This window comes from Nicotiana attenuata, unplaced genomic scaffold (assembly GCF_001879085.1).
Source record: "Nicotiana attenuata strain UT unplaced genomic scaffold, NIATTr2, whole genome shotgun sequence".
NCBI lineage: Eukaryota > Viridiplantae > Streptophyta > Magnoliopsida > Solanales > Solanaceae > Nicotiana > Nicotiana attenuata.
Window position 1 is genome coordinate 86,034 of NW_017670810.1, and position 12,689 is coordinate 98,722.

The 12,689-nt window shown below is 37.9% G+C and overlaps 1 protein-coding gene across 1 annotated transcript; it reads left to right on the forward strand.

The window, feature by feature from the left end:
• Positions 1–5,014: 5,014 nt before the first annotated feature.
• Positions 5,015–6,031, forward strand: LOC109243547. Its single transcript, XM_019410487.1, has 3 exons — positions 5,015–5,437; positions 5,522–5,884; positions 5,987–6,031. Exons 1-3 carry the CDS (start codon positions 5,015–5,017, stop codon positions 6,029–6,031), a joined length of 831 nt encoding a protein of 276 aa, XP_019266032.1.
• Positions 6,032–12,689: the final 6,658 nt, after the last annotated feature.

Consider the following 12,689-nt stretch of genomic DNA (forward strand, 5'->3'; position numbering starts at 1 on the left):
ACTGTTGCTTGTTAGTTGTTTCTTCATGGTTTGTATAATTACCTCGATATATTATTTGACCCTAGTGAGTATCAAGTCGACCTCTCGTCTCTACTTCTTCGAGATTAGACGGGATACTCACTGGGTACATATTGTTTATGTACTCATACTACGCTTCTGTACTTAATTGTACAGGATTTGAGGCAGATACATCTGGTTACCAGTCCGGTGCGCGCCCTTGAGCTTGTGACATAGACTTCCACGGTGAGCTGCTTCCTTCCTATGCCGCCCAGCAGCCGGATGGAGTCTTCCTTTGCTTTTGCTGTCTTTTTTTATCTCAGACAGTAGGATAGAGATATTCTTTTGTGTATTCTACTAGATGCCCGTACTTGTGACACCAGGTCTTGGCACATACTTTAGTAGACTAGTTTTGGGGTTGTAATATTATGTTATTTATTTTATCTATCACTTTCAGGTTGCGAACTCAAATTCGGATAATTATTTCACGTAAATTTCCGCTAAAATTAACATAAGGAGATGGAAATGATTCCGCATTGGCTTACCTAGCAACGGTGTCGGGCACCATCATGACCTATTGTGGAAATGGGTCGTGACACAACTGACTTGTAAAATCAAACAAATTTGTAGGATAGTCTATAGAGTATGTAGCTGCTAATTGACATGTGCAGATCTAGTTTGGTAAGCATTTTGGACCCATTTAGGCTACAAAATTAACAGAATTGTAAGAAGTCAATGTGAAGCAGTTCACATCACCAAAAAAAAGGTCTTTGTGAAGCAGTTTATGTGTCATCCCTAACTTTTACCATTTGGAAAAAGTATATCTCATTAAAATAACTCGTATATTTGAGGCCCTAGAAATTTAACATAAAAAAGGCGTGAAAAGAAAACAATATACTCCTAAGGTTGGCAGATTTTAGTGTGATCAGATCTAGTGGCACATGTTATATATTTTAGCCTAGAAAAAAATAGATCCAGGAGAAGCTATATGGATTTGCCATTTTCATAAAAGTTGAGATTTCACAGTTGCATATAAACTAGTTAGAATAACCAAAGTATTCACACAATTAATATTTCAAAATGATTCCAGAGAAAGGTGTTACCTGATTCGTCGTCATTTTGTTGAACATCAGTGCCACCAACAGAACTATTCAACTCATTAGATTGATCCTCATGTGCATGGTCTTGAGAATATTTCACGTGCAACAAGTCACGTGCAAAACAGGAGGAAGCATCATCCTTATCTCAAGATGTGAAAAAATTAACAACTCTTGTACACAAATAAAGTCTTGCAACAAAGATTGTTCGAGAGATAAGAGCTATTGATGCACTAGGAAAAATTATCAAGTGATAATACCATCTTAGAGTATCACATTTGAATGGATACAGTAAGTAAAATATAAGTAAAAGAAAGAAAAACGAATTCACTAAAACATTCAATATTCAAATTTTTGAAGTAAAAAAATAGCACCCTTAGATTTTCTTAAATAACACTTGGGAGAAAAATATTCTATAAGTTTCTCCTATCTTATTCAGAATCACATTCATTTTCTATGTCATTTCCTCCCTCAACATTAGCTTCACCATCATTTAGAGAAGCTTGAGAATGTACGTTTGTATCAATTACTATCCCATCGACACCACTTCTTACCCAATCATTATACTCATCTTCTAGAACACAAGCATTTTCTAAAAGAGCCAACTCAGTGACCTCACTCTGCATTGATGACTCAAACTGCACACTATTTTTCTCTCCCATATTAAAAATGTCTCGAGGTTTAATTAATGGCTCCCTAGAGCTAGCTACTAGTGCATTATTGCATTTTTTCCTCCATATGAAGCAAATTTAGTTGGAACTGTACTATTGCTATTGTTTCCTGTTGTCTGGATAATCCTCTCTTCTCTATATGAGAAAGAGGAAAAAGTTGTACTCACACAAAAATACAGATTGGCTATATTTTCAAACTTCTAATAACAGCACAAAATTCTATGGTGATAGAGATTGGTAAATGCATTACAAGCCTGATAGTTGTAGCTATACTAATACAATTGCACTAACAGGCAGTTCTATATCATCTGTAAATATGAAGAAACCAAAACTATCATTTTCGTGGTGGGCTAGAGCAGGTACAAGAGCTGCCACAGAGAAATACAATGATATACTAATATAATAATTGGGCAGCCGACCAAAAGAGTTATGTGCTTCATAAATCAAATACCAAAAGTAGGAAGAGGAGTGAATGAACAAGTATGTCACTACAAGTTTGTTTCCTGGTTGTAATAATATAAGAAAACACAATTGTTGCTACAGAGGTTGCTAAAATACCAAACAAATATCTTCACAACAATTGGTGCTGTTTTCCTAGGAAGCTACACTCGAGTTTGAAAATATTTGAGTCATGTTTTAGTCATTTGAAAAACTCTGCACTAATTTACAATCTCACTAAACAGTTATTATCAATGATTTTTTAACAATCGAAACATTAACAATCAAATACTTCTCGACATGTAGGATATGGGAAGAATATAAGTCCATTGCCATAACACTGATAATAACTTGTCAAAATCCTTATGAAAATTGCATTAGTAAAATCAATTTAGAACAAAATGATCAAATCAATCAAACTGAGCATATGCTTATTTCGTGCAGATGCATCAGATTTATGAAAATCAGAAAAGCTCGCATCAATTAACAAAATACTAAAACCAGTATATATGTCGACTAGTGGAATTCATATCTCGACTAATGATGGATTCAATGAAAACATCAAAATGCATCGACGACACTAAGAAAATTTCTGAAAAATCACAAGAATAATAGTAGCCTTAGAAAACATACAGAGGAACCAATTCAAAAAATAATAGAGGAAAAGAAGAATAAACTCAATCAATCACACATCAATTTAACAGCAATCGGATATCACAAACGACTTAGCATATGCAAAAAACTATACTTTACAAATCTCTGGATTAAAAAAATCACAAATTTGTACCTGGTAAGCAGAATTTTTTACCGATAAAGACTAGTAAGTGAAGGAAAAGAATAATTTCTACAATAATCTTGAACCTACACGAAAAGAGAAGTTGGAGACGGATAAAAGGGAGAATACTGACAACGAATATTGAGCATAATCGAGCACAACACCAATCCAAACTCAATGGTAAATCGCAACTGATGGGTAAGAAGAGAATCAAGAAGAGGAGTTATCTGGGGAAAAAGCTGGTCGGAGACCTGATATGTCGATTTTGTTAATCATGTTGTTCGATGAAGGTTGGGGAAGGCGCGATTCTGTATTCCGTTCGATGAAGGCCGGGGAGGTGCGATATTAGGTTTTCCTATTATTTTGTAATTGGAAAAGGGCCAAAAATACCCCTATCGTATGGTAAATGGTTTATAAAAGCTCCCTGTCCATCTATCCGTCTGAATATATACATGACGTTATTTCTAATATCAAATTTACCCCCACGACTAACGGAATTTCATGTGTGCATCTCATTAACTGATGTGGCCTTTTTTCATTTGTCCGCGTGGATCAGTGGGGCTAACATTATGTTTGGGTTTTTTTTACCCATTAAACCGATCCGACCCATTTCTTTCACCTATGGGTCGGTTTTTTAACCCTAAACCCACCGACAAAATACTTAATTTTTACCATTTCTCTGATTTCTCTTCCGTTTCTTCTATCTAAACTATCAATGGCGATTTTAGGGCTTTCTTAGGGTTCATTGTCTGGTCCGATTTGGTGCGCTCAAAACAGGAAGACCTTTGATTTCCAGCGATATCTTGCATTATTATTCGATTAAGGTAAGTATTTACTGCTTAAAATTATTAAATTGTAGGGTTGGGAAATATTTGGGAACTGACAGGTTTATGTCTGGTGCATGTGAAGTTTTTATGTTTTCTGAGTTATTTTTTGTACCTTTCTAGAATTTTATTTTGTTACTTTTGTTTTTGGTGGTCCGTATCATATTGGTCCTACTTATTAAAGCTATTGTTTTTGTCGATTTGTATATTTAATTGATGGTGGGGTTTCAAATCTTTGTATTTTTACTGTCGCTTTGTATTATAATGCTGATGTGGTCCCAATTTGCCTTTTTTTTTTATTGTTGTTGCATGTGATTTTATCAGAAGGATGGTGGATAAAGTGAACTTATATTTTAATTATGGGGGTGAGTGTGTATTGGAACCTACTTTGTCTTATACTAAGAGAGATGTGCACGTGTTGAGTGGCTATGAAGTAGACCCTCTCTCTTATATTGATTTGTGTAAAGAATACACTGAAGTGATAGGATATGTTGAGGTACAACAGCTGATATTTCTTGACCCTTCTGGGAGGTATTTTTTGTTAGATGGGGATGAAGGGATTAGGAAGATTCAAGCCCTAATTAATGATGGTTTTACTAATGTACAATTATTTGGGGTTGACCTGTTAGATGATACTGTTAATGTTCCTGTATTTACCCAGTATACAGCAGCAGTAGATAGTGTACCTGTTGTTGCAGCTTCTGATTGTGATAGTACCGAAGATGATTTAGACATTGAAAGTGTTGATAGTGATTATGATAGTGATGCCCTAGGTTTATTTGAGAGGCAGAAGAAGTGTGAGGTAACTGAAAACCTTGATAGGTATAAAACATTGGAAAAGGGTATGACTTTCAAAGATCTTGCTGAAGCTAAGGAGGTTATTGGTTATTATGTTGTGTCTAATAAGAGGGGCCTTAAGGTAGATAAGAGTGATAAGAAAAGACTTAGATACAAGTGTCAGATAGGGTATCCTTTTAAATGTCTTATTTCTAAGGATGGCAAAGATCAAGGGGTAAAGATAAAAACTTGGAGGGATGAACATGATTGTAGTGAAGTGTTTGAGAACAGAAGAGCTATTCCTGCTGCTTTAGCACATTATTTAAGAGAAAGATTCAAAATAATTCTAAGTTTAAGATTAAAGAGATGAAGATTGATTTAGAGGATAGATTTAGTTTGAATGTGAGTGCCTCAAAGTTAAAAAGGGTAAAGAGAATGGTTTTAGAGAAATTGGAGGGTTCTTACTTGGATGAGTACAACAAATTGGAGGCATATGCTCAAGAGTTGAGAGAAACAAACCCTGGTACTGATGTGGTGATACAGATATCCAAGGATGCAATGGAGGAAGGTAAGAGAAGATTTTTGAGGATGTATATCAGTTTCCAAGCCCTGAAGAGTGGATTTAAAGCAGGTTTGAGACCTTTTATAGGTCTAGATGGAACATTTTTAAAAGGCAAATGCAAAGGGATGTTGTTAGTTGCTTGTTCTCAAGATTCTTGCAAGCATTTTTATCCACTAGCTTGGGCTATAGTGGATAAGGAAACAAAGACAACCTGGCAGTGGTTCATGGAGAACTTGAAGGCTTCTTTGGAATTGAAAGATGGTGAAGGGTACACATTCATGTCAGATATGCAGAAGGTATGTTACCATATGCAGATTTTTACATTCAGCAGTTTTTTACATTTAGCACATTCTTTGTTAATGTAATGTTTCTTTGTGTAGGGTTTGTTAGATGCTGTGAGGAATGTATGTCCACAATCATATCACAGATATTGTGCAAGGCATATTGAAGCAAATTGGAGCAAAAAATGGAATACTGATGAGATGAAAAAGTTAATGTGGTGGTGTTCTTGGAGCACATATGAGGTGGAATTTAAGGACATGTTGAAACAGCTAGGTGAAGTTTCTGAGGATGCTGTCAAGGACTTGCTGAACTATCCTCCAGTAACTTGGTGTAGAGCTTACTTTGATACCCAATGTAAGAATCCAATGGTGGACAACAACTTTACAGAGTCCTTCAACTCTTGGATTCTTGAAGCTAGACATAAGCCAATAGTGAAGATGCTTGAGGATATAAGAGTGAAGGTGATTAACTGCTTGTTTACTGATTTAATATTGTTGATTAACTACTGATTTCATACTGTTGATTAACTACTGATTTACTATGTTACTGATTAACTTTTGAAGGTGATGAATCAACTAAAGGATAGAGCAGAAGAAGTAAACAGTTGAAGAGGTGAATACAGCCCATATGCAATGGAGTTATACAATGATTATAGAGAGATGGCTTCAAAGTGCAAGGAAAATTTTAATGGAGAAAGGGGTTTTGAAATAAGTGAAGGTGAAGACAGGCACACGGTGATTCTGGAGCAACAAAGGTGCACATGCAGGCTTTGGGACTTGTTTGGAATCCCTTGTGCTCATGCTATCAGGGTATTCTTATATAAGAAACAAGACCCAACAGTTGGGATTCACTGGTGGTATTCCAAACAAGCCTGGCAGTTGGTGTATCAACACAAACTGCAGCCTGTTAAAGGTGAAAGATTCTGGAAAATTGAGCCACACCAAGCCATGGATCCACCACCACTAGCAAAGATGGTTGGTAGACCTAAAGTGAAAAGGTCAAGAGAGAAGGATGAAGCTAGGAAAAGGCAAGGACAATGGTCAACATCTAGGAAGGGTCTTCAGATGACTTGCAGTTTTTGTGGCCAGCCAAATCATAATAAAAGAAGTTGTCCATTAGCCAACAAGGTATTCTTTCTATTTTGTAGTTTATACTCACAATCTATTTTTTTTTACTCACAAGATAACATATATATTTGATTATAATTACAGTCAAAGAAAGTGCAAGACCACACTCAGCAAATGAAGACCAAGAATCAGTATTCTTTGTGGTACCTACTCTAGGTTTTAAAGCACAAGACCAACAATCCAGTCACACCACTCAGCATCCAACTCAACCATCCAGTCATGACACTCAGCAGCCAACTCAGCAATCCAGTCACACCACTCAGCAGCCAACTCATCCATCCAGTCATGACACTCAGCAGCTAAGTCAGCAATCCGGTCACACCACTCAAATGCCAACTCAGCACTCCAGCACTCAAAGTATTCAGACTAGAAGAATGCTTATTCAAGCAGACTTTGGTGCAGATTCTGACCCAGTCTTGAGGCCTAAGGTTGTGCATGATATTAAGACTAGACTTCAGCGTAGGAATCAACAAAATTCTGGCACTAGGAAGATACCATCCACAGGTGATCACATTGGTAGCTCACAACCAACAAAACTGCCATACTCCCCAAAGAAAACTACCTGGAAGGGGAAGGAAGCAATGACAACAGCTCAATTGTTGGGTGTGAAAGAGAAAAAGATTGGCAAACTCAAAGCTAGAAGAGGCAAGGGGAGGGGCAAGGGGGAGTAGTGTAGCAAGAAATGCTGAATGTAATATACATTAAAATCCTTTTTTTGCATGACTGTTCAGTACATGATGTTTGTTTATGTTCTAGGTTTTTAGACAAGTAAATGTTGTGACAGTGCTACAGGTTTTTGGATCACACATTTACTTGTCTAATAGCAATGTTTTGTTGGGCTTAAATCTTGAAACAATGTAAATTTGCTACTCCATTAATGGCAATGTTCTTCTTTCTATCTATAGCAGATTTCAAGTTGTTATTGTGATAGTCTGTGCAAGTGGAACTTTAGAAATGCAGAATTTAAATGTTAACAGAGAACCATGGGTAACAAACTTTATTTCATACCAAAATTTAAATGAAGATAATGCTAACAAACTTCATTTCATACCAAAAGAGAACCATTACAAATGCAGAATTACAAAAGGAAACATAATACATAAACATTACAAATGCAGAAAAAGGAAAAAAACAGAAACTAATACATAAACATCTGCACTACATCATCTTGAAAACTAGTACTAACACAAAGACATAATACATAAACTTCAAACTTCATCAAAACATAATAAATAAACTTCAAACTTCCATAATACATAAACTTCAAACTTCTGCATCATAACATAACTACACCATAACATAACTACACTACATCATCTTGAAAACTAGTACTAACACAAAGACAATCCAAGAAAACACAATAAACAACTTCATATTTTGTAGTTGAGCCTCCATCCTAGCAACCTTCTGTAATTTTGCTGAATTAATTCCCTCGACCTCTTCCATTATTTTCTCCGTTTTCAGTCTTTCAGCAGAAACAACAACTTCCAAGTTAGCCACCATCTTCTTCAGATAATTTTTTTCAACTTCCACTGACTTCAGTGAAGTATTCAAGTTATGGATTAGCATCGTCACATGTGGTGGCATCTCTTCATCACGCCATTCCCACAAACCACAAGAAGAGGCCTCGTCAAAACGAGGGCATTTGTAGAATCGACGACCACTGTTCAATTGAGTCTTAGCCACAAAATGATTTGCATTTAAACCACAACCATAAAGACGCGACGAACCAGAAGAGATAGAATTTTCAGACATTTCGAAGGGAAAAGACAAGATTTAATTAGTTGTAAAAGAGAAATTTTGGGGAAGAAGAAAGGGGAATAGAGGAACTGATGATCTATGCTCTAAATTGGGGAAGAAAACGAGTAAAAATATGGATTTAGGGTTAAAAGACCGACCCATAGGTAAAAGAAATGGGTCGGATCGGTTTAATGGGTAAAAAAAAACCCAAACATAATGTTAGCCCCACTGATCCACGTGGACAAATGAAAAAAGGCCACATCAGTTAATGAGATGCACACATGGAATTCCGTTAGTCGTGGGGGTAAATTTGATATTAGAAATAACGTCATGTATATATTCAGACGGATAGATGGACGGGGGGCTTTTATAAACCATTTACCATACGATAGGGGTATTTTTGGCCCTTTTCCGTTTTGTAATTGGAGGGAATAGTTCAGCCTTGTCCAAAAAAATTGGAGGGAAAGATTTTTTTTATTTTGGGTACGGAGGGAAAGTAAAAATAATAAAAAATGATTTATATTAGTAACTTTTAGTGGTAATTTATTTTTATTGTCGGTAAAAAGATATCTTTTACTAGCTAATGATCATGTACCATTAATATTTCAGCTTAAAAAATCTATTAGCGGCAATTGCATTATTGCCGCCAAAGGCCTTTTTTTGTAGTAGTGCGAGAATCCAGAATGAGTTCGCAGATGCATTAGCCACTTTGTCCTCCATGATACAGCATCCAGACAAGAATTTAATCGACCCTATTCCAGTAGGAATCCATAATTAGCTAGCTTAGTGCGCTCATGTTGAAGAAGAGACGGATGGAAATCCGTGGTTCCATGATATCAAGGAATACTTGGCAATAGGAGAATACCCGGAGCATGCATATCATACTCAGAAACGCACAGTCCGAAGATTATCCAACCATTTCTTCCAAAGTGGAGGAATTCTGTATAGAAGAACTCTAGACCTAGGATATTACGGTGTGTTGACGCCAAGGAAGCCTCCAAACTGCTCGAAGAGATACATTCCGGAACTTGCGGACCACACATGAACGGTTTTGTATTAGCCAAGAAGATATTGAGAGCAGGATATTTTTGGATGACTATGGAAACGGACTGCATCAGGTATGTCCAAAAGTGTCACCAGTGCCAAATACATGTAGATATGATACGGGTACCACCAAATGAACTCAATGCAACAAGTGCACCTTGGCCTTTTGCCGCATGCAGAATAGATGTCATCGGTCCGATCGAGCCTGCCGCTTCGAACAGGCACAGGTTCATTTTAGTGGCCATAGATTACTTCACAAAATGGGTTGAGGCTGCATCTTACAAGGATGTAACCAAGAAAGTCGTCGCAGATTTCGTCAAGGTTCGTATTGTTTGCCGATTCGGGATACCAGAATCCATCATCACTGACTATGCCGCCAACCTCAATAGTGACTTAATGAAAACTATGTGTGAAACCTTCAAAATCAAGCATAAGAATTCCACAGCATATAGGCCTCAAATGAATGGAGCCGTGGAGGCCGCAAACAAGAATATCAAGAAAATATTGAGAAAGATGGTAGACAACCACAAGCAATGGCACGAGAAATTACCATTTGCCTTACTGGGGTACCGTACCATAGTCCGCACATCAACCGGAGCAACTCCCTACATGTTGGTCTACGGTACTGAAGCTGCCATTCCCGCCGAGGTCGAAATTCCTTCTTTGAGAATTATACAAGAAGTAGAACTTAGTGATGCAGAATGGATAAGAAGTCACTACGAAAATTAGCTCTTATTGACGGGAAAAGAATGAATGTGGTATGCCACGGTCAACTTTATCAAAACAGAATGTCTAGAGCTTTCAACAAAAGGGTCAGACCTAGACAGTTTACACCAGGGCAGCTGGTGCTGAAGTGGATCTTCCCGCATCAAGATGAAGCCAAAGGGAAATTTTTACCTAATTGGCAAGGGCCCTACATGGTTCAAGAGTACTAACAGGAGGAGCACTCATACTTGCAAAAATGGACGAAGAAATTTGGCCAAAACCTATCAACTCAGACGCAGTCAAAAGAAACTATGTTTAGATTGTTTGCATTTCTTCATCTGATGTAACTGAACTACGCTTGATTCCCGTTTAAGAAGGGATACGTAGGCATCCCTGTGGGTTCGGTCACATCTTAATAAAATCTTCATTTTCCCATTGGTCAGAAATTGGGGCAGAATTTTGAGGAGTACCCTCAAAATTCCGAAGCAAGTCCAGCAAATTTCATCATATGCGGAACGGCCGAAGAATCACTTATTAAACTGGGGCAGAATTTTGAGGAGGATCCTCAAAATTCTAATGCAAGGAGGTTGCAATGTCTCTAAAAGCGTCACAGTTATTGGTTCATCTAATTTACATATTGCATACTACTATGTTTTTAAATAACTATATTTACGAAGTGCATGCATATTTTTCGAAAACTTTATTTCTATGGCAGCCAGATGTTACCCAGGGTAACTCAAACAGGATCTCCAGAGCAAAGCAAAGCAAAGCAAGCAGGCGAAGGCACGAACCAACCTTCCCCGAAACTCATGATTTTTCTTTGAATGCAGGCACAATGAACATAACAGGAGTATTCGCAAATGCACACAAATCAAAATCACTATCATCAAACAAAGCTGCCAAACGCAAACATATCTCCAGCTAAGAAACACTCTACTATCACTCATTACTTTTTCCTTGCATTGAGACTAAGCATTGTCTCCATTTTGCATGAGGCTAAGCCCTACCTCCTTAATTGCATAAGGCTAAGCTCTGCCTTTCCCTGCATGAGACTAAGCATTGTCTCCATTTTGCATGAGTCTAAGCCCTGCCTCCTTAATTGCATAAGGCTAAGCTCTGCCTTTCTCTGCATGAGACTAAGCATTGTCTCTTCTTCTTGCATAAGGCTAAGCATTGCCTCCTCAATTGCATAAGGCTAAGCAGTGCCTTACATTGCATGAGACTAATCCCTGTCTCCTTTAATTGCATGAGACTAAGCATTGTCTCCTCATTTTGCATGAGGCTAAGCCTTGCCTCCTCAATTGCATGAGACTAAGCATTGTCTCCTCTTCTTGCATGAGGCTAAGCATTGCCTACTCAATTGCATAAGGCTAAGCATTGCCTTTCCTTGCATCGAGACTAAGCATTGTATCCTCTTCTTGCATGGGGCTAAGCTTGCCTCCCTAATTGCGTAAGTCTAAGCACTGTCTTTCCTTGCATCGAGACTAAGCATTGTCTCCTCTTCTTGCATGAGGCTAAGCATTGCCTCCCTAATTGCATAAGGCTAAGCATTGCCTTTCCTTGAGTCGAGACTAAGCATTGTCTCCTCTTCTTGCATGAGGCTAAGCATTTCCTCCCTAATTGCATAAGGCTAAGCTCCGCCTTTCCTTGCGTAATATCGAATGTTACTTGAAATCTAGCACTATTTTTTTTTGCTTTCCCGGGGCTAAGCTCAGTCCCAATCTTATGCAAGACTAAGTTCTGTCTTGTTTCGCTTCTTATATGACCCAGCATCATGTCTTTGCATCTCATGGGCTGAAACATTGCCATCTCGTCCAAAGGCGTCATAGTCCGACGGCATCATACTCTTAGCCGGAAGACACCATGCCATGGCCTGAGGATCTCTCAATATTGCACATCATTATTCAAAGGCGTCATGGTTCAGAGGCACCATTCTCATGGCCCGAGAAGATCATTTCATGGCCTGCGAATCCCTTATCTCACGATTAATGGCTCGGGACGTCATGATCTAAAGGACATCATCCTCACCGTCTAAAGACAATCTCCATGGTCCAAAGGGAATTTGCATCATGTTTAAATTCTCGCAATAATCCATATATATTTGCGTACATCGTGTTTTAAGTTTTGTAGGTAATCCAGGAAGTAACCGTTCTTCAAACGGGACCAATCTTCGCTCCGGTTTCCATTCATAAAGTTCACCTTCGCAAATGTTTTAAACGTAACCGACCATCATCAATTCCCGCTTCTTATTCTATGGCTATTCAGATACTTGCTCTTTAGCACATCCGTTACATTTCAGATTCACATTCATAACTCCGAATAAATCCATCTGATACTATCCAACCCAAAAGAACCCTTTCCGAAACATACGACTATTCTTACAACAACTCTGTCGGTCTCGTCCACCGTTGGATCCAGAACTACACACGGCCTGATTCCTGTAACACTAGGGATATGTAGGCAATTCAGAAACCGGAGTACGACCTCCATTTTTTAATAACTCACATCAGTTCTCGTTCTATTCGGCCAAAATTGGTCATCATTTTCTTTACCCGACAACTCTTCCATCATTCCCCGGGTAAAGAGGGGCAGCTGTTGATACCCAATTTTTCCCTAATATTTTTAAATTGTATATATATATATATATATA

Coding starts and splice junctions, on each gene's coding strand:
- LOC109243547 (XM_019410487.1), top strand. CDS start 5,015: ATGGTTTTAGAGAAATTGGAGGGTTCTTACTTGGATGAGTACAACAAA. Junction 5,438..5,521: donor TCATGTCAGATATGCAGAAG/GTATGTTACCAT, acceptor TTCTTTGTGTAG/GGTTTGTTAGATGCTGTGAG. Junction 5,885..5,986: donor TTGAGGATATAAGAGTGAAG/GTGATTAACTGC, acceptor TAACTTTTGAAG/GTGATGAATCAACTAAAGGA.